We start from the raw sequence: 27,440 nt of genomic DNA, 5'->3' as shown, positions 1-27,440 counted from the left end.
CAAAAAGAGTTGGAGTGGTTCAACTTCAAGTTGAAGGTTTATTTGACTTTAAGCATGAATATAGTTCTGTTAAATGTGTGGCCATCAGTATAGGATTTTTGCAATCTTATTTCTAGTGAGATCAAGGTCACCATATTTGTTTGCAAGCAAAAGTTAGTACTTGAAGTACAATATTCCTGGCCATGAAATCCTTATTCAGAAAAAAACTTTTACATCAGTTTTGATATAAATGGATAGAAGGAAGATCTCCACATTCTGAACATTTCTGCCACAATCAGATTTTCTCTTATTTACAGTGGTTTTCATAAAACTAAACATTTTACCCTTTAGTTCTATTGTCAACCATGTTGTTTTGGAGACAATTAGACAAATCTTAAATTAGATATTGACTTGATTAAGAGGGTACCATCATTTCTCATTCTATGGTGTTTAATTGTCTCATTAGCAATTTTACCACACCTCCAAGGTCATGCTGATTTGTGAATTTGATGCAAGAACACTTACCTGTTAAATGTGAATATAATCAAACTAATTGTTTAAACCCACTGCATTTGTTTGTATGTGTCCTAAGTCAGGAACCTGATGTTCAGTGATTGTCGTTTGTTGATGTGGTTCATATATGTTTCCTGTTTCTCCTTTATTTGACTAGCCAGTGATAACAGCAGTAACTACTAAGACCACTCGGCCACTGAGGCCCCAATCTTCATCAGGAAACCTTGGCTCACATCAAACAGCAAGCTATAAAAGACCCAAAAAATTGACAACTGCAAAACCATTCAAACAGGAAAACCATTGGTCTTACAGTAGTAATTTGTTTTGGGGTCCTTTAAAGCTGCTATTCAGTGTAAGCAAATGCTTCCTTTTGAAGACGGGGCCTTGATGGCCGAGTGGTCTAAGTAGTAACTATTGTAATTAACAGCCAGTCAACACTGAGGTTTTGAGTTTGAACCCCACTCGTGCGGGTGCACTTAACTCCAATCTTAATTAACTAGTCAGTTTTTTCCGATTGCAAGTCAGTGGTTTTCGAAATAGTCAAAATACAGTGCATGAAAGTGGCATTAAAAACACCAAAAATAAATTTAAATCAAATTGTGTTGAAGACTGTACTAAATTGACCTAGAATGGTTTTATTTAACATATTGTGACTAGGATGAAGAGTTGTCTCATTGGCACTCATACCACATCTTCTTATATTTATATATCCAAAAATTAGAAAACTAGATGTGTCAAAGAGACACGAATGGCCCTGTTTCAAAAAGTTGAAAAATCTGCAATTTCAATAACACATGTGGACACAAACATGATGGTAGTCTCACATATCAAACATCAGCTCAAAATCTGGAGGTGTATAGAAAAAAAGTCTGTATAACTGTGATTTTCAACAATTTTCAAAGTTGTAAACCTGCCAAAATAAGCGGAGCAGAACGAAACTTAAACTTGATCTGTAACTCACCATGAGTAATTAACATACCAAAAATCAGCCCATTATCTGAAAGCATTTAGAAAAAGAGTCTGTATAACCATGATTTTTAACAATTTATTGAAGTCCATAGCCTGTAATTTCGACAAAAATTAGCCGAGGAGAACAAAACTTAAACTTGATCTCTAACTCATCATGGTTAACTCACATACCCAAAAATAGCCCAATATCTGAAAGAGTTCAGAAAAAAAGTCTGTATAACTGTGATTTTCAACAATTTATAAAAGTCCACATCATGGTTAACTCACATACCAAAAATCGGCCAAATATCTGAAGGCCTTCAGAAAAAAACTCTGCCTAATGGTTTGTTGCGGAATGACGGAATTTCGAAATAACGGAATTACAGAATTTCAGAATTTCGGAATTTCGAACAAGGGTAAAACTATATGGCACCAACAACTTCGTTGCGGGGCCATAAAAATGATTTTATAAACTAACCATGTTTGTTTGAGGAAGAATAAATAAAAGATATGAAAAGCAGATTAAACATTAGTAAATTTATTATAAATTTCATACATAAAATGTAAAATGGATACATTTAGGTCAGATATAACAGAACATCACAACATTTCTTTAAACTGGACGGATTAAAATGAAACAGAAACTGCTAAGTATAATTGATTTCTTACAAATTAGTAAGTCAATTTTTTTAAGTCTAGGGTCTTATTAGATATGATAAGAATTTGTTTATATTAGGTTTTTCAAACATCAAAATCTGAAATGCATAATGTTAAAACGATAAATGCACAAAAACTAAAATAACTAAAACAAAAATAATAGATTTTTTTTTTATTACACTGTTAGTAATTAATTAAAAAGAAGAAAATTTTAAGTCATAAAAAGATTAATTGCAATTAACAGGTATTGACTTGAAATAAATAAAAAGACATTTTAATTTAAGGATATATACATTTCAATGTTCATTGATGAAAAATATATAATTTGAAATTAGTTCAAATTTTAGAAACCTTATAATACTATTGTAGGAACGAAACAAAAAAAGAAAAAACATAGAATTTTAAAGCAATAGTCAGATTTCTACCACAGTAAAATAAATTATGTGTCAGGTATTAAAAAACATTTTTCAATAAAAATTTATTTTATTTAACAGCTTGTATATAAGTAATATTTTCACACTGAAAATAAAAAGTCAATAATAATGTGTTAAGTATAAGTTGTTTATACAATAAAAACAAAGTGTTAGCTCTCTTGTCGATTAAAAATTGCTCTTCCATGCTTGCGATAATCTTGGTGCTTTGAAATCATGGGCACTGGGTGCATTACTGAGAAAAGACTGGTCTCTGGAAGCTAACCCTTTCGTAGGCGTTGATGAAGGGACACTCATAAAAGACTTTTCTCTGTATAAGATTTCATCTGTGTCTTTTTCGTGTGATCCTGTTCCACACCCACAACCAAGTAATCCACCTACAGTTAAGGGAAGAATTATTATAATACCTTCAGAATTACATTGATTATAACATAAGGTAAGATGTGCCAATCATGGTGCCCAATATTTGAGCTTTACAATCAAATAATTACATTAGATGTATGTTTCATTATAATACATGATTCTGATTGGCTAACTGCACATCACATGTTATTCCTTAAGCAACGTCATTACACAATAAAATTTATCATTCATGATGACACAAGTTCCCACAATAAAGTGCACAGGTAAATTAAATAAAAACTTGATAAATATGGGATATCTTGTTTTCATGATCCTAGATAAAAAATGTAATTATGAGTATTGAATGCTTCTTTTTGTAACTTCATAGGGTTGTAAAAGTGTTGACCGTGCAAACATTTTTAGAATGCTCCGGGCTACATACAAAATGTACTTTTGTCAACACTTTTACACCCCAATGAAGTTGCAAAAAGAAACATTCAATTCTTAAATAAATTACAAAATAAAGCACAGTAAATGATTAGAATGATTAAAGTACAGTTTAACAAAAAACATGAATACACATTTTCACAAAGAAACATGATAAACCATGTTATTGATAAAAGAAGTTATTTTGAAAGCCACTGTGACCTGGAGATCATATATATAAGAAGATGTGGTATGAGTGCTAATGAGACAACCCTCCATCAAAGTCACAATTTGTAAAAGTAAACCATTATAGGTCAAAGTATGATCGTTAACATGGAGCCTTGGTTCACACTGAACAGCAAGCTATACAGTGCCCCCAAAAATAACTAGTGTAAAACCATTCAAACAAGATATTGCTAATATTAACCTATAGAATAAGTTTTATAAAAAAACTAGCAAAAATGGTACCCATGAAAGTGCAAACAAGACGGGACAGACAGGCAAACGCCTAGTATTTCCATGTCCTCCTAATGCGTTTCTTTGTGAATATTCTAGCCTAAGAGTCATATACCGGTACCAATTTATTATGACACTTGAAGATTTGGTATACCATTTATTGAGTTTTAGATATCAATTTCATTTCTCGTCTGGTGTATATAATCATATAATAGTGGATATTTTGCTCTTCAATGCTCTGAATTGAAACGGATGTCTCAAAGTGTGCAGGGTTACAAACAATATGTAGCAACCTATCATTAATAATATCTTACTTTTCTGAATTTTTTATTTATTTCTTTAATTTATTTATTTTAAAAATAACTTTAAAAGAAACTATTTACCTGCGACCTGTACTTTGTTTTTGGATAGTGACTTCATTCTCCACACAACCATTATAATTACAATCAACAGTACACCTCCAACAACTGAACCAACTATAAGAGCCATTGGAACTTCTTCAGAACCCTCATCCTGTAACATATATATTTTGTTTTCCATCTATTTATCGGTATTGTTACACAATCTTTTACACTCGTAAATATATACAACTCGTCTAATATATATACATTTAAACAATTACAGTATACAATGACAATATTCCTTACCAGCAGGTTTATGTTGAGCTTGCTGAAACTTGGTGATTGAGAGCATTCTTTAATGTGGTATGATATATAATTACTGTCTTTTGGTGAGGTAAATAAACTTATAGTCCATCATTTCAAATAGACATATTTAAATCCATCAAGTGCATACCACCAAAGATAAATGATGTATATAAATATGTAAAATAAAACTAGAGGCTCTTAAGAGCCTGTGTCGCTCACCTTGGTCTATGTGCATATTAAACAAAGGACACAGATGGATTCATGACAAAATTGTGTTTTGGTGATAATGATGTGTTTGTAGATCTTACTTTACTGAACATTCTTGCTTCTTACAATTATTTCAATTTATAATGAACTTGGCCCATTAGTTACAGAGGAAAATATTTTGTTAAAATTTACAAAAATTTACCAAATTTACAAAAATTGACTATAAAGGGCAATAACTCCTTAAGGGATCAACTGACCTTTTTGGTCATATTGACTTGTTTGTGAATCTTACTTTGCTGAACATTATTGCAGTTTACAGTTTATCTCTATCTATAATAATATTCAAGATACTAGCCAAAAAACGGTATAATTTCCTTAAAATTGCCAATTCAGGGGCAGCAACCCAACAACCAGTTGTCCGATTTGTGTGAAAATTTCAGGGCAGATAGATCTTGACCTGATAAACAATTTTACCCCATGTCAGATTTCCTCTCAATGCTTTGGTTTCAGAGTTATAAGCCAAAATCTACATTTTACCCCCTATGTTCTATTTTTAGCCATGGCGGCCAGGTCACACCACACATTTTTAAAACTAGATACCCTAATGATGATTGTGGCCAAGTTTGGTTTAATTTGGCCCAGTAGTTTCAGAGGAAAAGATTTTTGTAAAAGCTAACGACGGCCGACGCCGATGCCGGAACCAGGTGAGCTAAAAACAGAGCACATTTTAAAATTATAACTTCAAAATTGATATTTTTCATCAACTGAACAAAGTTATTAGTGGAGAGAAATTCCTCAATGTAAACTTACATCTGGGGTTACTTCACATGCCTCTCCATAAAATACACTTCCATTATAATACATGTATTTGGACAATTCCAGGGCCTGTCCATTATAGTTTATTGTCTGTCCATCTGTCAGCATAGAACAGGTTGAATACAAGGTACTGTTAATACTATCGTGACTTCCTGATACATTTAGGGTTACCAGTATACTACCTGTGATTTACACAAATATAGTTACAATTATTGATAATCGAGAATAAACAAACACAGGAACTTACCAAAATGCTTTCAAATTTATCACAATATAAAATTGTTTAACCCTTAAATGATAAAACAGCTCATGCATTTATGCCCCCTTATTCAACATTTTACTCGACGAACTTTTTTTACTAAGAGTTTATTACATTTCAATATAAAACAATTCATATTAGAGAAGGTATAATTGCCATTAAGCAGTTCTGAAGACATCCTGAAATGTTAAGTAGTTTAGGAAAAACTGATTATAACAACTAGATGTGTCATTACATCATTTTTTTTACCATTAATGCAGCCTAAATGTTAAATGTATCTGACAAGGGGGTTTTAGTGAACATTTTTCAGGGTTATAATATTTCTCTGTTATCCCATTTCTCTAATAAAAACTTGATTAAAATTTGATTTGATATAGTTTATTGTTTTTTTTTTTTTTTTATTAAAAGTGTTTTTTTATTGTAACTATAAAATAGGTCACATACATATACAGTAACTGAACATAATGATATTGTTGCTGGTCTAAGTTTTATCTGTTGAAATTAATTTTATCATTATTACATGGGTTGTTAAAATGAGTATTGTATACCTATAGTCACAATGTAAGATTTCTATAAATATACCTGGTTGTAAAGTAACTGAATTGATCTGTAAATCTCCATACAAAACAGCAAACCAATTTCCAAACATTGCTTTTGCGTAACGATCATCTGTTCCAACCACTGTGTTATAATCCCCGTTTATCTTCAGAACTATTTCGTTGGTCTCGTTGTGGATCATATCCTTATGCTGTAATTGCTTGACGTTGACATAATGTGGAATAGTAAAATTGTATTCGGGAGGATTGGTAGTCACACGGAAATTAATTATCGCCATTCCAAAGGATGTAAATGCCAAATCAGTGAATGTTGCCTGACTGCTAGAACCCCAGAATTTCTGGTTACTTCCATGTAAAGAGCCGTTATAATATTCTGGGCTTCCCATTTCTGCTTCAACATTCCATTCATGAGACTACAAAAATATATAATAGTTGAAAGCACAAATTATTTGAAATGTTTCATAGTAGTATTAAACCCATGCAAATGATCACTTTATTTGAAACAAAAGATAAATTCTGCAATTTTTTTTAAAAGTTTCAATTTAATGAAGATAATAGGAAGAACTAATGTGGAACTATACTTATGGCTAATTGGTTAATGCACTGACCTTTTACAAATGATCTCACTTCTAATGTTAAATTGATGCCCCTTTGCTTTCCTTGATCCATGCACAACTTAAATTCACATACATACTTTCATCATGATCTTACAATGATGCCTCAGTTTATCTTATTGTACTTACCCTTATACCTGCCAACTTTTCAAAATGCCCATGGGGGTTTTATGTGCAAGATAGTTCCTACAGTCCTTTAAAACCTTCAAGGGGGCCTTTTAATGCATTTTAATATTGTTTTTTGGCTTCTTCATACTTTTTAAAGCCTATAGCCATTGTAAAATGAACTGTTTTGTTTAAAAATGTGGACAAAATAGCTCTTTCAAAATTTCCATTTGAGAGCTTTCATTTGGGAAATCCCCCGCAAATAGTGACAGTTGGTAGGTATGTACCCTTTTCAAAAAGAATGATCTTTATGATTAATTAATTGATTGTGTTTAACCCCATTTTCAGTACTATTGGGTATATCATGTCAGTTTTTATTGATGGAGGAAGTCTAAGGTCCAGAAGAGAACCTATGACCACGGTAGGAAAACTGATATTCCTAGTCAAAAGAATTTACAAAAATCCCTGCTATACCTTAAGGGGCTTTTTTTTAATAAAACATAATTGAATGATAAAACTATGATACTGTGGATTCATTATTTTTTGTATGGATACCAATTTTCGTGGATTTCATGGGTACAAGTGAACCACGAAATAAAGTGTTCAACTAATGACATATTCTATACAGGCTTGTTCACAGACTTAAAAAAAACCAAGAAATCAATTATCCATGAACATTCTTTAAGGTACGATATTTAAACAAAGATTACCCTCCATCCAATATTGTCGAGTTTATTCCCCGTCAGTTCTTCTCTTAGCTCCATCTGAATTGTCATACTTTCTGTAGTGTAGACATCCTCAGTGGCAGACACAATAACTGCTGTAACAGGTATCTTCTGTACATCCAGTGGCATAGAGGCCAAGGTTAAGTTTTCAGCTTCTACAGGTTCTGTCATGTTAAAGTCTATGATATAGCCTATACCAGGATGGCTTATCTCAAGATTACTAAAGTTGGCCTCCCCATTAATAAAGGGTACGGTGGTGTTCCCTGTCAATACACCATCAGGATTACCACTGCCTTGTCGTAAGGTTGCTGTTATATTCCATGGATACAAATCTGTTCCAAGGTCAGTTATCTTAACTCCCTAAAAAAACCACATTAAAAGATCAACGAAAGCCTAATCCATTTGAACCTAAAGCTATAAACATCATCATTATGACAACATCTTCTGGAATATCTGTACACAAACTTTAAAAAGTGCTTTTTCTCTTTTTTGCTAAATATAAGAATAAGAAGATGTGGTATGATACATAATTTTACCAAAAAAAGCATTTTAAAGATTTTGTTATTTTTTTTCTGCTACAATCTTCAATTAACCAATGTATGATGGACTGATCAGTATGTATCATCATATCATACGTATTTTTGTATAGATGTCATCTAATTAACCGTCAAGATGAATTGCAAAATAAGACTGCCAACTTTCATATAACCTAATGTAAATATAGTTCCCATTTGAATGGTTTTACACTAGTAATTTTTGGGGCCCTTTATATCTTGATGTTGGGTGTGAGCCAAGGCTCTGTGTTGAAGGCTGTACCTTTACCTATAATGGTTTACTTTAATAAATTGTTACTTGGATCAAGAGTTGTCTCATTGGCACTCATACCACATCTTCCTATATCTATATAGATCAAGGTCAATTTGATTTTTTTTTTTAGGTCTGTTTGATTTCATATTGTAGGTTAAAAGTATGTTTATCATAGTTTTTACCAATAAAAGAATGATTTTTTGTGTGGATCAAATTTGTCAACCAAATGGTTCATCCTTGCTTTACTTTGTATGTTGACATTCTCTTCCTTTTTATAGCTGAAAACATACATAACCCATCTCCAGCTAAGAGGTTAAATTGAAGGTCACATGAATACATATTCAATAAGGTCAAATTATTCACTTGCTTATTTTGACAAATTTGAACCAAATTGTCAGCTAAAAGTGAATTATTATTTCACTTTTTCACTTTCATTAATGATTAAACAAACTAAAAATCTATTATTTTTTTTTATATCTCTTAGCTAATGCTCCTTCATATTGTCTAATTATAATACATACCACTATGTCATATGCACATATCTTTGGTTGCCTCGGGAATACTGTCCCTTCATATTGTGGAAGAGTGGTGATTTCAAAGTCTAGATGATCAACTTGTATAAGGATTCTGTATTTATCCTCAGTGGTCACTCTTGCCCACTTTGGGTCAGAGGGATCAAGGGTAGGTTCTGCCACACCAAGACCCAATACTGTGGCATTAACGACTTGACTGATATTTCCAACTTCTCCTTCAGTAACTATCTTAGCATACATTTGTTGTAACTGATCATCTGTAATGGCATCACCAGCTGTGGTGTTAAAATCTACAAAAACATAGAAAATACTTATTACTTTAAAAGTTCCTTCCCTTTAGCTCTATTGATAACTGAAATAGAACAAGCAATATCACATTTGAACTAATGGCTAAATAGAATATTTGACATCCAATGGGTAAGAGCTTTCATCATTAAGATTGATTTATGTTTTTTGCTTAACTTTCTGTTATTTCAGCTATTTTATACATACTCATGGTGTGAACATACCAACAAATGTACAGCCAATGAAAAATTTGATGGTAATTTTTGTCTAGCAACAGGCCTCCTATGAACCCCAGGGAAATGTATTTATTAAATATTTACATATATATAGGAAGATGTGGTGTGAGTGCCAATGAGACAACTTTCCATCCAAATAACAATTTATAAAAGTAGACCATTATAATAGGTCAATGTACGGCCTTCAACACTGAGCCTTGGCTAACACCGAAAAAAAAGCTATAAAGGACCCCAAAATTACTTGTGTAAAACCATTTAAATGGGAAAACAAACAGTCTAATCTATATAAAAAACAAGAAATGAAAAACACATATAAATTACATAAACAAACGACAACTACTGTACATATGATTCCTGACTTAGGACAGGTGCAAACATTTGCAGCGGGATTAAACGTTTTAATGGTATCAAAACTTCTCCCTTTTTCTGAAACAATAGCATAACATCACAACATAGAAAACCACACGATAAAATATCAATTGGAAGGCTTAACTCAATAAAAAAAACATAAATTAACACACTATGAACGAATAAATTTGATCTGCAATACCTTAATGCAAATGTTAATAAAATATTTGGGAAAAACATTCAAGGCCAAAAAGCAAACAAACAAGTCCAAACAATTGAGCTAGCTAAAACTTTCCTGTACAGATTTAAGGAGAATAATCTTGATGTTCATACAAATGTAGTACGAAGAAATGAAATTTAGTAGATATTCCAAATAATCAAAGCTGGTATATAGACAAGATCCATATTAATTTAAAATAACAAAAAAAAACCATTATAAAAGTATCTACAGGTCGAATTAACAAGAAAATACGATTTGAGAGTACTAGCAGTTACTGACAGCTAGTTAAAAGCCAAAAACAATTAATAATAAAAAATCATGCATCAGAGACTAAAATCAACTAAAACACATCCCAGGGATTTAGTATTTTAACGTCATGAACAGTCAGAGAAGACATGACTTGTGCAATGCCAAAAATAAATGTGTCCACAGGTAGTAGGATAGTTAGGAGCGACTTCTTTAGAGATAAAAATTAATGTGTGTGTATCTCTATACATCCCGCCTCAAGAAACAATTTAGTTATGTTTTAATTTGCTAATGACAAAATCGATATTAGTGCCAATGTAAACTATATTAAGAGATCTAATTACAATATTGGTAGATAACCCTTACTTATAAGTTTGTTTAAAGGTTCAATGAGTTAACACAGATCACATAATGATTTCCTCGCTGTAAGTACAATATTATCGTAAAATTTAGGATGTGAAATACCATTTTTAATAAGTTTTCTACAGGTACAGCCAAATTTACTAATCCAATCTTTGTATCTATGAAAGAATTTAGTAACAGTTTTAAATAATTTATGGTATCGAAATCCCTGACACAATAAATTCCCTGTGATGCAATGATTACGTTCGTTAAAATCTATCACTGTGACATTCGAACACACATGGGCATACCGAACAAGTTGGGATAAATAAACACTGTATGATGGAGCCAAAGGCTCATCGCCATCTAAAAAAGGAAAATTAACAATAGGAAATGAAAAATCGTCTCTTTTGTGTATTTCTCCCGTTAAAAATTGAAATGTCTAAATCTAGAAAAGGACAACTGCTGCTGTTTATGTTAGATTTAGTTAAAGTAAGTTTTTTGGGGTAAATTTCGGAAGTATATTTAGAGCATGTATTTATTGGTAACTACTTACTGTTATTAGGAACATCACCAATCTCAACCACAATCTGATCTCTTTCTGTTGATCTTTTTCTACGTCTACGTTTATTTTGTTGTGCACTCACAATATTAACTACTCTAACCTTTGAGGGAGGAAGATCGAAAAATGCAGCAAGTAGTTCAACAATTCGTTCACCATAGAAATCATTTGCTGTCATTGCTGGGTACATAAAACTGACAATGATCTGTTTAGTGGTCACAATATTGATTGGGTCTGACCCTCTCAAAATAAAATAAAGAAGTCCAGAATCACGATCAAACCAGTTTGTTGCGGCTGGATCCGTTGTAGCATTTGGATGGTATGCAAATGGCTCGCCAACTGGTGGAGGACTTAATATGTAAGCATTGTCTATTCCAAATCTACCATTGACAGGCAATACAAGGTTCTCTTGGTAATACACATCCATTCGATATGGTTGGGAGTACCACACTGCAATACGGACAGCTTGTGAGTCATCTGCATTCAACAGAAAGTAGCGAGAAGATTGTGGAGATGTACTGGTAAAATACAATTCATAATTTTTGCCTGCAAAAATAGAAACAAAATAAATACAGACATAATTGTCATAACAAAACACTGCAAAATTTGTCCAACTTTTTGACAGGCATATAAAATCTAAAATCTTGCCTGTTTTACATTTATGCTCTATTCATAGCATTTGTAGACATTATAATTGCTCGGCAACTTAATAAATATTGAGAAACTATAAATAAAAGCCCAAAATAATTATTTCAGCCAAGTTTGGATTACTCTTTGGGGTCAGAGAGGAAAATTCATTTTTATAAAGATTTCAACATTGGATTATAGGATAGATAAAATATGCTGTTTTGCTAAATTAAAGTAGTGTTAAAATTCTAACCTGTGGCAACAATGGCTTGAAATGTTGACAATCGTGATTTACAGGCATATCCTGAACACCATCCGTGATCCTGCGGTCCATTCATCAGGTCAATGACCCCGTCACCATCACTATTATGTCCTAACAAGGCCACAGGAGAGAGTCGTCTGCTAGTGGAGTCGCTATCCATGCTTTCTATAACCATCATTTCATAATCAAACTCACGACATACATAGGCATTCCAGTCACTTTCAAATACACAGTCGTCTTCACGAATTATACCTGAAATTGCACATCTTCACACTTTATTGGTAATTCTTATTGGTATAGTTATGCATAGACATTATTTTAAATTATTTGATCCTGTGATTTGTATGTTTTCTATTTGAGGATATTAAATAACTTAGGAAGAAATTTGCATCATTTAGACCCCAATCAGACACACAATAAACAAAAAGAGAATCTACACAGAATAGTCCTCGTCAAAGTAATTCTGGCCAATAAAGTTTTTTTCTGTAAATATTTTTTTCATAAGTTAATTATACATTTTAATATGTGAAAATAATAAATAATAAATACACATCAGTCCCAAAAGCTATTGAATGAATTGTCACAATCCATTTGTAGAACTAATAAAGTACAATTCAGGAGTAACAATCCTGTATTTGAAGAATTGCCAAAGTCAAATCCAAAATTGACAGTGAGAAATCTTCAAATGCATTGCTCTTATCCCTATTCTAATGCAATACTCTTAAAATGATCCAAATTAACATTTCAAATATCCTGTAAACATTGACAGCAATTGTGCAAAACTGTGACCAATGACTCTGAACCTCATCAATCATGTAATTGATGGCAGACATCATCCAATCAAAATTGTTGTTACAAACCAAATTGCATTAAACTTTAGAAAAGCATCATCATGATGAGAACTGCTTTGTCATCAATAGAAAAAATGAAAACACTGAAAATGGTTTTAAAGATATCTTTTGAAAATTTGAAATCTTGATAACAATAATGAGATTATAGATCTAAAGTTACCTTTCATAGGAGCTAGAGTACTCATGGGAATTCTAGTTCCATTTAGCATGGTCAACATTGTTTTAGGAACTCTGTAATCACCAAGACCTCTTTGTGGATCACCTCCCCACTGCCATTCAGACTCTGGCAAGATTGTTCCAGGTGTCCCTGGTGTTCCTAAAAATGTCCCATCTAAATCTTTCAGAAAACCTTTCTTCAAACCATCACAGTCCATGTCTACACAGTCAGCTGGGTTAATCAGTCTGAAAATTATGTTATAAAAATACATTTTTGCTCTTTTCTAAAGGGCAATAACTTTATAAACAAATTATTATAACATTAATAATGCTGAAAAACTTTGAAATGCACAAATAACTTTATTTCCAAGTTGTGTTCTGGTCATAAATGTTATGGAGATGTAGGTGAGGCGTGAGCTAGTTATGCTCCAAACAAGTCCAAACATCCACAAATTTTGAATTGTCGAATTTCTCCTAACCATTGTACATAGAAGTAGCATAGAGCATGATTTGTTAGAGAGAATTTCTCCCAAGAAAAGAGGAACTATTCTTGGATGATTTGAAACAAGTGAAACTGCGAGCTACTGCTCACTGATGATACCCCCGCCGCAAGTGGATAATATTAATAGTGTAAAAATATGCAAATGTTCGGTAAACAGGAAGTTGTCGAGTGATGAATCTGAAAACGCATCACACGGTATAGCTGACTTATAAAAATCCTGAAACCAAATTTCAGAAATCCTTGTATTGTAGTTTCTGAGAAAAATGTGACGAAAATTTTTAACTTGGTTATCATGTGTAAAATCATACAAGTGTTCGGTAAACAGGAAGTAGTCGAGTGATGAATCTGAAAACGCATCACACGGTATAGCTGACTTATATAAATCCTGAAACCAAATTTCAGAAATCCTTGTATTGTAGTTCCTGAGAAAAATGTGACGAAAATTTTCAACTTGGCTATCATGTGTAAAATCAGACAAGTGTTCGGTAAACAGGAAGTTGTCAAGTGATGAATCTGAAAACGCATCACACGGTATGGCTGACATATATAAATGTTGATACCAAATTACAGAAAGGGTGGATGTGTAGTTCCTGAGAAAAATGTGACGAAAGTTTCATGGGACGGACTGACTGACTGACTGACGGACGGACTGATGGACGGACTGATGGACGGACGGACTGACAGACAGAGGTAAAACAGTATACCCCCCCTTTTTTAAAGCGGGGGTATAATTACTATTGTATAGAGTCTGTATTCTGTAATACAGATAAATCAGTTTCAGACAAAGGTCAAATAATAACAGAAACATATATTTTGTGTCTATGCTTAGCACTCTGAATTGTATTCTGACTTTAACCTACCATAGCCATTAGGACTTTGAAGATATTTGATGAGCTCTTTGTTTAATTTGCATTTACTCCAGTTTAAAACAGAATAACAGAAATTTGCTATAAAATATATTTTGTGTCTATGCTTAGAACTTTGATTTTGTATTCTGAATTTGACCTACCCTAGGTTAGGCCTGTGGAAATATATTTTGTGTTTCTGTTCCACATTCTGGAATTTGATGTTTGACGTCTCAACAGGATGTGCTCCATCATCATTTGAAGGATTGGTTGTAATTGCATTATCTCTACTGGAACAAGCTGTTGTGAAGTTTCTAAATTCAACATCTACAATAATATATCACATTTGTACTTTCATTAGGAAAGTTCATTTGTAACAACGTTTCTAATTATCAGTTGTTTTCTATGGACCATTTGTTTATACATATTTTCAAATAACAATTTGAGTGCTGGTTCCACAGAACTTTTTCTCTTGACTTATTTACACACTTGTATACATATATCTATTATATACTTAGTAGTAAATACAGATAAATTGTATGTGTAATACAATCATTGGCAAGCGTGATGTATCAGCCACCCGTGATGATATCGATATCAGCACGGTTGCAAAAGCTTTATCACACCTTTTAAAGGAAAACTGACATGTTTGTGGATAATACACCTTATCGCTATTTAGTCCATTCCGGGAAAAACAGTCATTTATACAACTTCCTGTTTTGGGTCACCGGCCGAAAAATGCAGGTCATCAGTAGTGAGCTGAGGGAGAAAAAACTTTAGAAAGTGATCATCAAGAAACTTTGATATAGTATGATCCACTTTTTTCGAAATTAAAATTAAAGTAAAAAAATATTTTGTTTGAAGTATTTATGGTAGTTTAAACAGCTCATTAAAAAGTATCATGCATGGTGCATTGTTTAAACAGGGTCCCAGATAACTTCAACTGGATGAAAAAGTTGTGTAATTTTAGAACTTATCCGGAATGGAATAAATAGCGATTAGGTGTATTTTGTGGTTTAGTTGAAATCTGCATACAAGTCAATAGAAAATTTGTTATTCATTGAACAGTTAATTTTGGTGGTTTACCTGTTCCAACGAAATCCATGAATATAATATCCAATGAATAATAATGAATCCACAGTATGTCATTTAAAAGTACCTCAATTTCTAAATTTAAAGTCTGATTGATTGCTCTTATCTTAGCGCATATAGGCTTTAATGTGGTGATCTAAATTGAAATAAATTATAACAATATACTTACTCTGTATGGTAAGTAATCCTTGAATTGCCATAGGCGACTTAGATCCAGAGCTGAAAGTGGCAAAGGGAATTCCTATTCTTTGTCCAAAGGGACCTTTTTTCAGAAGAGGTTCAATACCTTTCTCTGATTTATTAACTCTATCAATAGTACAATCAAACACTGGTGAGGTCCCTACAATGACAGAGTTATTTACAATAGCAGTGTTATCTGCATACTGATGTGATGTTGCAGAGGGTCCAGTAATTGTTATAGATATGCTGATTGGATTGTCTGCTAAAACAAGGTTCTCAAATACTGCTGATACACCCCCACCGTAATACACACCATAATATCCACACTTTACCAGAATAAAACCACAGATTCTATTACAATATTGAGCCTGAGTTGTTATTAGTCCGTACAAAGAGGAGCGTCCTATATTACCAGAGTACCATTCTGAAGATGACGCATTACAGGGTTGTGAAATGTCATAAGCAGCCCGTTCTGAGCCAGAGACACGGTTGTTTTCTAACACTAAATCTGTAGCACCTGCAGCTGAAATGGCGCCTAATAGATCAGCTTCAAGATTTTGTGTCAACGTTACAACATTTCTTCTTATAATGGTTCCATAAGAGTCAGTTATTATGGCTGAAATAAACAAGTGCACAATAATGAAAAAATACAAGGACCTTTAGGTCAACATTTACTAAAAGTAACAATGTTTCAAAATACAAAACAATCCCTGTTATTGATCTTGGTTAAAAGAGTCAACGATACATACATTATATCTAATTTTAAACTGTTCATCAAATAATACAGACTCCTAAGATGAAAAAAAAGATCCATAATTACTCTCCTGACTTCAAACATAGAATGAAAGATCATTGGTTTCAGTATTTAATTTATTTTATAAAGATATATCTGTCAGTTATTCAATAAACTGTCATCTCTCTAAAATGACCACATTAATGGAGTAAATACATGTTATATATTAGAACATCAACGTCAGGCAGTTTTAATTGCATTTGAAATAGGTTGAACCTGTATTAAAAGACCAAATGTATTATGAAACCACTTTTTTGCTCTCCCTTTAGTGGTCTCCTTAAAGAGGTATCACTGTATCAAGGTATCCAGAAACACTTATTGCATTATCTTAATTTACTACATATAACATATTGTAAGTGACCTGCACAAATAAGATCCTTCCTTACCATAAAAATGACTTCCATGTATAACATTGTCCTCAATTGGCAAATACAAGGCATTAAATATTCCTATAGCTGGTGAAAATCCATTATGGAATGCGCAGCTACGTATATAGGATGGTCTTATATAATTGACTGGTCCTGAATCAACAAAAGATACAGCAAATCTAGGATCATACGCTTTTCTGTAATTTTTTCCATCCTGTCCCATATGGTAAAACTCTGTGTTTGAGATTCTTGCATAACCTACAAATCACAAGATTTTATATAATTTATGCAACATATTTTAAAAATACTGTTCACATAATTATGTTTTTATTATTATGATTATTTCTAAAAAATTGTAAATAAAATCAATTTTCATAAAGTATTGTCTTTTATCTTTAATTCTAATCTTCCCTGCATTATGCAATTTTACTGCATGAATAAAATTTAAGTAATATAAATAAGATCTAAATTACAAACTTTTAAAGCACTACTGATGGAGGATATTCATGTATTTCATTAATAACTTTATAAGATGGTATTCTAAAAATGGAAGTAGAATATGTCCCTCAGAATTAACATTAACTATAAAAGACAAGATGAACTCAAAGATCCAGGTATCTCACTAGGGCCATAGCCAGGAATTTCCAAGGGGGGTTATTTGGACTCACAAACTCGACTTTAACAGTCACAATTCGAACAAAACGTTGACTTTAACAGTGCTTATTTGTTTTCAAGGGTGGGGGGTTTGTCCAAACTCCCGAACCCCCTGGCTACGGGTATGATCTCAACATCCTTGGCATATACTCTCTTGGTATTCCTTAGTGCATCATACATTGTAAATGTGCTGATCAAATATCAAGCCATTGTGTTAAGTATTACCCAACAGACAGACAGACAGACAGACAAGGTGAATGCTATATAGCCCTCACTTCTTTGAATTGAACTTTTGAGTTTCATACCTTTGCTAAACTCTGATTGTCCTACAATTAAACGTCCACCATATTTCTCTTCGTATAAATCAGGATAATCTTCAGATTGTACCTTGACATTCCGTGTTAACAAGCCAACCTCAGCTGTAATATCCACCCCGTTTTCATTGTAGGCTGTAAAATATCATCAATACTTTTAAAACACATGATCCTCATTGTTATTATTCTATCAAAATTTTTGGTCTATGAAGATGTTATTTTATGTCAACTGTGTGTTTTTTAAGACAATCAATCTTTGTCACTACATTTTGAGATAATTTTCTATACGACAGCTTATCTGAGTTAAATATGTTTAAAACATCCGTATGAATAATTAAAAAAGAAGGTATAGCAATTATCTCCCTTGAATCAAGAATGTGTCCACAGTACACCAATGACCCACTTCCACTATTATTTGCTATGTTCAATGGACCAGAAAATTGGGATAAAAACTGTAATTTGACATTAAAATCAGAAAGATCATTTCATAGGGAACATGTGAACTAGTTTCAAGTTGATTGCATTAAAAACTACCCTCACCAAAATCTTTAACCTGAAGCAGGACCGTCGGACAGATGAACAAACGAACAAATGGACACACAGACGGAAAAAAAATAATGCCCCACTGTGGGGCATAACTGTGGGGCATAAAAAGTATGAATTAAATAAAAGGTGTTTATAGTGTAATAGGAAATATTTAAATTCATATGATATTTGATTACTTTTATAAAATGACAATAGATGTATCTTGTAACCCTGACAGTGAAACCACTACCAACCTAAATGTCTATAATGTATGGTATCATTCAAGGTCAAATCTGTGATAACCTTGACAGGAAGACACCTACAAACCTAAATGTCTATACTGTATGGTATCATTCAAGGTCAAATCTGTGATAACCTTGACAGGAAGACACCTACAAACCTAAATGTCTATACTGTATGGTATCATTCAAGGTCAATACTGTCATTACATCTGACTCTTCAACATTTGTTATTTGGAAGGTTTCAGTCTCCCAGGCACTATACCCTGTTGGTGTAACAACTATTTCTTGTCCGACTTCCCAATCCACGACTGTATTTAGCTTGATAGTGCTGTCATCTGGGTAAGCTGTTGTGTTGAGGGTTGTCCATGGCACATCTATCGGCTTTCCATGTAAATCTAATCCACCGTAGACACCTATACATACAAATTAAAATTCAATAAGAAGGTAGTACTTTTTTATGCTTATAGTTAGAAATTCACCATTCAGACCAACAAATTATCTTTAATCTAAAGTGAAATCATTTATTTACTATATTTATTAAAGGGGCACTAGCTGTCAAATTCATGGTCACCGATTTGACTAAAATTCTCATATTTGATTTATAACAATGTAAAACATTTATCCAAACTATCAAAAGTCTAAAATAAACAGTTTACAGAGCATGGGGTAGATAATATATAGGTTCGTTTTGTGTGTATTTTAGTCCAGATGCCATCTAATAACTATCGATTTGACCTCAGATGACCATATAAGCGATGTAAACATAAATAAAGATATGAATAGATTAAACCAACAATTGCAATTGGATTTTTATAGGTCTGTTCGATTTTATTTTACAGATTAAAAATAGATGTTTCTCATTGTTTTTAACCGTATAAGAATGATTTTATGTGCATCGCATTAGTAATCAAATGATTTACCGTTGTTTCACTTTCATTGTTGACATTCTTTTTCTTTAAATAACCAGTACATGTACAATGCATGAGTTGTCAATCTCTAGCTAGGGTCTAAATTGAAGTTCACATGAATGCGGATTTAAAGAGGTCAACGCATTCACTTGCAAGTGAATAACTAATTATCAATGTTTCTTAGCGTAATTTGACAAAATTGAACCTTTTTGGCTGCAAAAAGTGAATTGTTATTTCACTATTTCACTTTCATTATTGATTGAACAGAAAAAAATCAAACTTTAGATTTTTTATATATCTTGTAGCTGGTGCCCCTTTAAGGCACACATCCTTACCTTTTAAGGAAGTTACATTCATCCACAACTGGGTTGAGCAAACAACAATTACTGTTAATAGGTCTTTAAATTTTAAGTGTTTAATTCTTTTTCAATAAATTATTAACAAAAACAGATTTTAATATTCAAACAATTGTTCTAGATTTTTTTTAAGTTAGCTAATTTTATGTATAAATGTATTCTATTTCACAGACTTTTTATTTGAATGGAGAGATAAATAAACATTTTATGAAAACTTTAAAAACATACTTCACTAACTATTAAATACATACCAATGACTTTTGACCCGATATTATCTCCACCACTGGGAAGCTCATATGTTTCATCTGATGCATTTCCTCTCAGTGTTATAAGAAAATTGCCCATGAAAGGACTCTTTTCCCAACCCACAATAAGTCTTCCACCATATATAACGATACGTGTCACGTTTACGGTGAAATTCTTATAACCTTCAGTATAATTCGCATTGTCGAATTCCAGCACTCCACAGATAAACAATTCTCCCAATGGTGGTATCTCAATATCCGCCAGCACCCATGTACCTTAAGAATATATCATCTATTTTAAATATTTTAACATTTAAACAAACTAATTCATTATTAAATCAGCTATTTTCTAAATACAGTCATTTTCTTAAATAGGATATAAAATTAAGAAGATGTGGTATGATTGCCAATGAGACAACTCTACACAAGAGACCAAATGACTCAGAAATTAACAACTTTAGGTCACTGTACAGCTTTCAACAATGAGTACTGTATAGTCAGTTGTAAAAGGCCCCCAGCCTGATTTATATACAAAATAATGAAAGGGAAAAAACACGATATAACAATGACAACCACTGAATTACAGGAACTTGATTTGGGACAGGCAAATACAGAATGTGGAGGTGTTTATAAAACAATTGGTGCCAATACCTTCCCTGACCCGGGACAGTTGTGTATCTATACAATACAAGTACAATATTTACAGCAAAGTTATGAAATAACACAAATTGAATAGTTATCTGACCAACTATTGGTATACCGGTAATTTTGTTATTTGATAACATTTCACAACCAAATACACATATTAAAGTAGAATATTTCTCAGAAACTCCTTTAAATTTTTAAATTTTACTGCAGCACCTGAGATCATCCCAAGATTTTGGTGAAGTTTGTGTTGCTTAGTCTTTAGTTTTCTATATTGTGTCCTGTGTACTATTATTTGTCTGTTTGTATCTTTCTTTTTAGCCATGGCGTTGTCAGTTTATTTTTTATCTTTGAGTCTGAATGTCCCTCTGGTCTCTATTGCCCCTCTTTTTTACATGAACGTCTGTTTTTACAAACATTAACTTACCACATTCAATGGCCACATCTTCACCCTCCTGTGGAATGGTGTTATTAGGCCAAATTGTTGGATCAGACCATCTTTTAAGACCGAGTCCCCACCATGTCATGGCATCGTCCACACCCCCAAGTGTTGTATCGACTGGTGCCACTGTTTCTGGCTTGGGTGGCACAATACAATCCTTGAAATAACATTTGAAACATTGGAAGTTCAAATTATAATAATATCCAGCTGATGCTCCTCTTCCTTTCCTGGAAACTAAAAGGAAAATAAAAAAATTACACTTAATATTTAAATTACTGCCACTTTTATTTCTAAAATCTTAAAATCTAAACAGAAAAAAATGATCTCTCATTAATTGAAATAAACCTAATATACTTATAGTGTCAAAATTAACCAATTATCATTTCTGAGGGAATTTTAAGAACATATTCTTTAAATCCTACAGTTTGTTCATGAAATAAATGAATCTATGATTTTTAAAACTCTTGATCATTTACAATGTTATATATTGCAAGGCTAACAATATTATTAAGCATATCTATATATAATGACCGTGATCCATTTTCTACCATATAATGGATATTATATTTAAGTAAAGTGGACAAAATAGTTTATCTTATTAGTCTGTCTACTTGATAATCAGAGAATACTTCTAAAGCACACCCCTGACTATTTTGATTCAAATTTATTCTTGAAATAAATGAATCTATGATTTTTAATACACTTAACCATTTCCTTTATTATGTATTGCAAGGCTACCAAAATTGTAAGAAATAATCAATATACTATTTAGTTTTTTTGCAGGTTTTACGGTCAATTTCCAGTTGTATTGACCAATAATACTGTACCTAGGAAGCTGACGGCTCCAGTAGATTTGTCATAGTACCAGTCACCGTTTAAATGTTCATCTGGGTCAAGTGGTGTCTCTGTGCCGTTCTTTCTACATACTCTATCAAATACATACACACAGTCAGGGGTCCCACCAAGCTCAATGGTAAATATCAACCAATCATCAGCCTAAAAATAATCAAGAAAAACACTTGATTAGTCAGGGGTCCCACCAAGCTCAATGGTAAATATCAACCAATCATCAGCCTAAAGATAAGTATAAGAAACTGTTTAGACACTATAGAAATATAATTATACTCATATTAAATAAATTTTATGACTAATCTATTCAAATTAAATGATGTAAATACAAATTATACAAAAAAAAAAGAGTTCAGTATAATTTGTTTGCTGTTAACAGGGGAGTTAATCAAAGCCCAGTCTAAATGTGCAGAAAATAAATCTGTTTTGAATCATATATTGAAACCTTTACTATTTTTTCATGTACAAATAAACTTACATTGAACAATGTTAAGGTCCCACTAAAGCTAACATTGGTATTTAGTTTGGTGTTGTCGAAATGCATGGTATACTCCTCACGTGTAGAGATCATTATCATATAGCCTAATGGGTGAGTCACATACATCCTTACCCAGTCAATTGTTCTATTTCCATACTGATTTTCAAACCTAATTGGTCCCCTGTATTCTCCGCCACGTTGAAGGTTATTAAAAGATAATCTTAAAACATTATCAGTGCATAGGCTCATTGGTACACCAGCCGAAAAAAAATCAAAATCTGTACAGTTTGGAGAATGCATATCTGTAGTTGGTGCTATAATAGATCCTGGAATGTCTGTTCTGGCTGTCCCATCAATGTCCGTGAAAGAAGCCTCAAATTCAGCTATTGAAGCTCCATTTGTAGGGCCAACATTTGTAAATTTAAGGTTTTGAGTTTGGTAATGAAAACCTCCAGGTGCATTATGATCAGTTGGATGTTTTACTGATAAAGCCGTACAGCCACCATTAAAGTTTATAAATTCTGTCCCGTCCACCATAAATCCGAAATTGTCTGGTAATGAAATACCGCTGGCTGTACATCCACCAAGAATCGATGATGTTCCAACAATCACTCCATTTTTAAATAAGGCCCCATTTTGAGAATACCATTCTCCTTCAAGATGTGTAATTTCTTCATAACCAGCCTCACTATTGCTAACCAGTGTAAAGTTATGAAACTGTAGTGCCCCTGCCTTAACTGATTCAGCACCTTTTCTATTTCTCCAAGCATAGAAATTATCAAATACAGTTGGTAGTGGTGTTCCCGACCAACAACTGCCACCTGAACGAGGTGTATACGTTGTAAATATCCAAAAGCCATACCATCCAAAGGAGTGAGCAGAATTGTGGGAAAAGCTTCCTAATTTCTCTTTTTGTGGACAAACTGAACTAGTACTAGAGGGACCATCAGGGTGTGTATGCATACGATACCAAAATCCAAAGTGAGTTCCACCTACTGCTACATTATGTTCAACAAAGTTATTGGGGTGAGTTATCCAGAATGAGGCTGGAGTTATATCATCATTTACCAAGCTAGAACTCTCCCTAACAAATATCACTAAGTTATATAGTAGTCTGTTGCCAGTTTCTATTCCATCTTCTAAAAATACAGTTCCACCCTTTGTATTGTAGATGACATTGTTTTCTACAAGGGTGTTGTGACTTCCATGAATATTGACTCCACGGTTAAATGATTCATGAATAGAACATCCTTTTATATATGTTGAAGACATGTCGCCTGCCAAATGCAGATGGAATGGATATCTTCCTAGTCGGAAGGCTTGCCCAACATGAGTAAACTCTACATATGAAACTCTCCCTATAGTTAGGTTTTTGTTTGGTTCTGGTGGATGAAACATAACTTGCAGACCAAATTCGTCACTTCCAATTTCTTCCCCGAAACGTCCTTGAAAACATGTTTGAGTGGCGAATTCTCCTAAGAGAGTAAAAAAGTATTGCAAATTTAATGCAAAACTGCAGAAGAATAAAAAAAGTTTTAAACTACAAGTATGTAAATCCACTATCTCACAACCTATTGATAACTATATTTGGCATTGTGAAAAGTCATGTTTTTCTTGGACTGTGACATCTTTACACCAAATCCATTGGAAGTTGTATGTGTATTGATTGATAGGACTAAGTCTTAGCCACTTAATTTTTTATAAATTGTAATTGGCTTTTAACTGGCTTTCAGTATCTACAAGTACTCTCATATACTTTGTATCATTTATGCACTTTATACCAATCTAGAGAATTAAGCCCTTTTCAACTGCTTTTTATAGTTTGTTCTTAATAAGACATGTTGTACTGTTACACCTTTGTCCAGGTTAGAGAAAATAAATAAAATAGATTAAAATAAAGATACTGTGTCCATGCTAAACTCATGATAATATCTGATAACACTCCATCCTACTTTCTGTTCAGATAAATTTTGTATCATTACAACAAAATCTAAGAATCCAGAAAGGTTGCTCAACTGAAAGTAGAATGGACTATTATCAGAAGCAAGGCATGAACACATAATCTGTATGGTAATGAGATTGTAAAAGGGTAAAAAGTAAAATAAAATAAATACTGAACTCCCAGGAAAATTTAAAACAGAAGTCAGTTGTAAATGGCAAAATCAAAAGGTCAATCACATCAAACCAATGGATAACAACTTCATATCCTTAACTTGGTACAATCACATCAAACCAATGGATAACAACTTCATATCCTTAACTTGGTACAATCACATCAAACCAATGGATAACAACTTCATATCCTTAACTTGGTACAATCACATCAAACCAATGGATAACAACTTCATATCCTTAACGTGGTACAGGCATTCAATCACATCAAACCAATGGATAACAACTTCATATCCTTAACTTGGTACAATCACATCAAACCAATGGATAACAACTTCATATCCTTAACTTGGTACAGACATTTAATCACATCAAACCAATGGATAACAACTTCATATCCTTAACTTGGTACAGACATTCAATCACATCAAACCAATGGATAACAACTTCATATCCTTAACTTGGTACAATCACATCAAACCAATGGATAACAACTTCATATCCTTAACTTGGTACAGACATTTAATCACATCAAACCAATGGATAACAACTTCATATCCTTAACTTGGTACAGGCATTCAATCACATCAAACCAATGGATAACAACTTCATATCCTTAACGTGGTACAGGCATTCAATCACATCAAACCAATGGATAACAACTTCATATCCTTAACTTGGTACAGCCATTTAATCACATCAAACCAATGGATAACAACTTCATATCCTTAACTTGGTACAGGCATTTAATCACATCAAACCAATGGATAACAACTTCATATCCTTAACTTGGTACAATCACATCAAACCAATGGATAACAACTTCATATCCTTAACTTGGTACAGACATTTAATCACATCAAACCAATGGATAACAACTTCATATCCTTAACTTGGTACAGACATTCAATCACATCAAACCAATGACTTCATATCCTTAACTTGGTACAGGCATTTAATCACATCAAACCAATGGATAACAACTTCATATCCTTAACTTGGTACAGACATTCAATCACATCAAACCAATGGATAACAACTTCATATCCTTAACTTGGTACAGGCATTTAATCACATCAAACCAATGGATAACAACTTCATATCCTTAACTTGGTACAGACATTCAATCACATCAAACCAATGGATAACAACTTCATATCCTTAACGTGGTACAGGCATTCAATCACATCAAACCAATGGATAACAACAATCACATCAAACCAATGGATAACAACTTCATATCCTTAACTTGGTACAGACATTCAATCACATCAAACCAATGGATAACAACTTCATATCCTTAACTTGGTACAGACATTTAATCACATCAAACCAATGGATAACAACTTCATATCCTTAACTTGGTACAATCACATCAAACCAATGGATAACAACTTCATATTCTTAACGTGGTACAGGCATTCAATCACATCAAACCAATGGATAACAACTTCATATCCTTAACTTGGTACAGGCATTCAATCACATCAAACCAATGGATAACAACTTCATATCCTTAACTTGGTACAATCACATCAAACCAATGGATAACAACTTCATATCCTTAACTTGGTACAGTCATTCAATCACATCAAACCAATGGATAACAACTTCATATCCTTAACGTGGTACAGGCATTCAATCACATCAAACCAATGGATAACAACTTCATATCCTTAACTTGGTACAGGCATTCAATCACATCAAACCAATGGATAACAACTTCATATCCTTAACTTGGCACAGGCATTCAATCACATCAAACCAATGGATAACAACTTCATATCCTTAACGTGGTACAGGCATTCAATCACATCAAACCAATGGATAACAACTTCATATCCTTAACTTGGTACAGGCATTCAATCACATCAAACCAATGGATAACAACTTCATATCCTTAACTTGGTACAATCACATCAAACCAATGGATAACAACTTCATATCCTTAACTTGGTACAGGCATTCAATCACATCAAACCAATGGATAACAACTTCATATCCTTAACGTGGTACAGGCATTTTCTTATGTAGAAATAGTGGATTAAACCTGGTGTTATAGCTAACTAAGCCTCTTGCTTGAATGACCTTTGCATACATATCCATTATATTGACCATAATATGTAGCAAAACAAGCAAACATAATAGGTAAAATATCAAAATTAGGGATAAAGCAGTCAACATTGTGTTATAATTTGTGGTAAAAGGGAACTAAAAACACAGCTAAAATAAACTTGAAAAGTTGATAGTGTATTACCTGTACTGAAACCTCTAGGACATGCTGGTATAATTTCTGTCCACTGACGATCCCTCTCACCACGTAAAACAATATTACGAGTCAATAATCCAACTTCTGCTCTGTATTCAAAAGTATGGCTTCCAATCGTTTCACTTTCTCCTAAATGTTTGTATTCTAAATTTTTCACTAAAGTTAATGTTTTACTGTCAGCTGTAACTGCCTTTATCATGTGCTTTTCACTCTGACGTTGAGAACTAGGACCACCTGTTGTTGCTATGATGATTTCGTCCCCTGTCTGCCATGTCACTTCCCTTTCTAATGTAATAGAATCTGAACCTGCTTCAGCTGTTGATGCTAAGCGAGTCCATACAACTGCTACAGGTTTTCCTAAAAAGGGAAAAATTATCATTAGGGAGACAAATAGCAACTCATCCCTGTTTTGTTTTGTTTTTGTTTTAATTGTCAATATTTGTTTTACTTATTCACAGTCAGAC

General features: G+C 32.9%; 1 protein-coding gene across 2 annotated transcripts in view; it reads right to left on the bottom strand.

Annotated features, from left to right (window-relative positions):
* Positions 1 to 1,962: 1,962 nt before the first annotated feature.
* LOC143080749 (fibrocystin-L-like) overlaps positions 1,963 to 27,440 on the bottom strand; it is an 81,311-nt gene continuing 55,833 nt past the window's right edge. For both annotated transcript variants that reach the window (XM_076256753.1, XM_076256755.1), the window contains 19 exons: positions 26,965 to 27,333; positions 22,596 to 24,070; positions 22,096 to 22,264; positions 21,254 to 21,502; positions 20,188 to 20,457; positions 18,831 to 19,085; positions 17,897 to 18,040; positions 16,956 to 17,195; positions 15,766 to 16,392; positions 14,669 to 14,831; positions 13,162 to 13,403; positions 12,142 to 12,402; positions 11,256 to 11,807; positions 9,011 to 9,312; positions 7,668 to 8,042; positions 6,264 to 6,651; positions 5,417 to 5,604; positions 4,136 to 4,265; positions 1,963 to 2,905 (listed from right to left, as the gene is read on the bottom strand). In XM_076256753.1, the coding sequence (XP_076112868.1) occupies positions 2,697 to 2,905; positions 4,136 to 4,265; positions 5,417 to 5,604; positions 6,264 to 6,651; positions 7,668 to 8,042; positions 9,011 to 9,312; positions 11,256 to 11,807; positions 12,142 to 12,402; positions 13,162 to 13,403; positions 14,669 to 14,831; positions 15,766 to 16,392; positions 16,956 to 17,195; positions 17,897 to 18,040; positions 18,831 to 19,085; positions 20,188 to 20,457; positions 21,254 to 21,502; positions 22,096 to 22,264; positions 22,596 to 24,070; positions 26,965 to 27,333 (6,608 nt within the window). In that variant the 3' untranslated portion in view covers positions 1,963 to 2,696. The remainder of the gene's footprint in view (positions 2,906 to 4,135; positions 4,266 to 5,416; positions 5,605 to 6,263; positions 6,652 to 7,667; positions 8,043 to 9,010; positions 9,313 to 11,255; positions 11,808 to 12,141; positions 12,403 to 13,161; positions 13,404 to 14,668; positions 14,832 to 15,765; positions 16,393 to 16,955; positions 17,196 to 17,896; positions 18,041 to 18,830; positions 19,086 to 20,187; positions 20,458 to 21,253; positions 21,503 to 22,095; positions 22,265 to 22,595; positions 24,071 to 26,964; positions 27,334 to 27,440) is intronic.

The sequence above is a fragment of the Mytilus galloprovincialis genome, chromosome 6, assembly GCF_965363235.1.
Source record: "Mytilus galloprovincialis chromosome 6, xbMytGall1.hap1.1, whole genome shotgun sequence".
Classification (NCBI taxonomy): Eukaryota; Metazoa; Mollusca; class Bivalvia; order Mytilida; family Mytilidae; genus Mytilus; species Mytilus galloprovincialis.
This window is presented reverse-complemented; position numbering and strand designations above follow the sequence as displayed.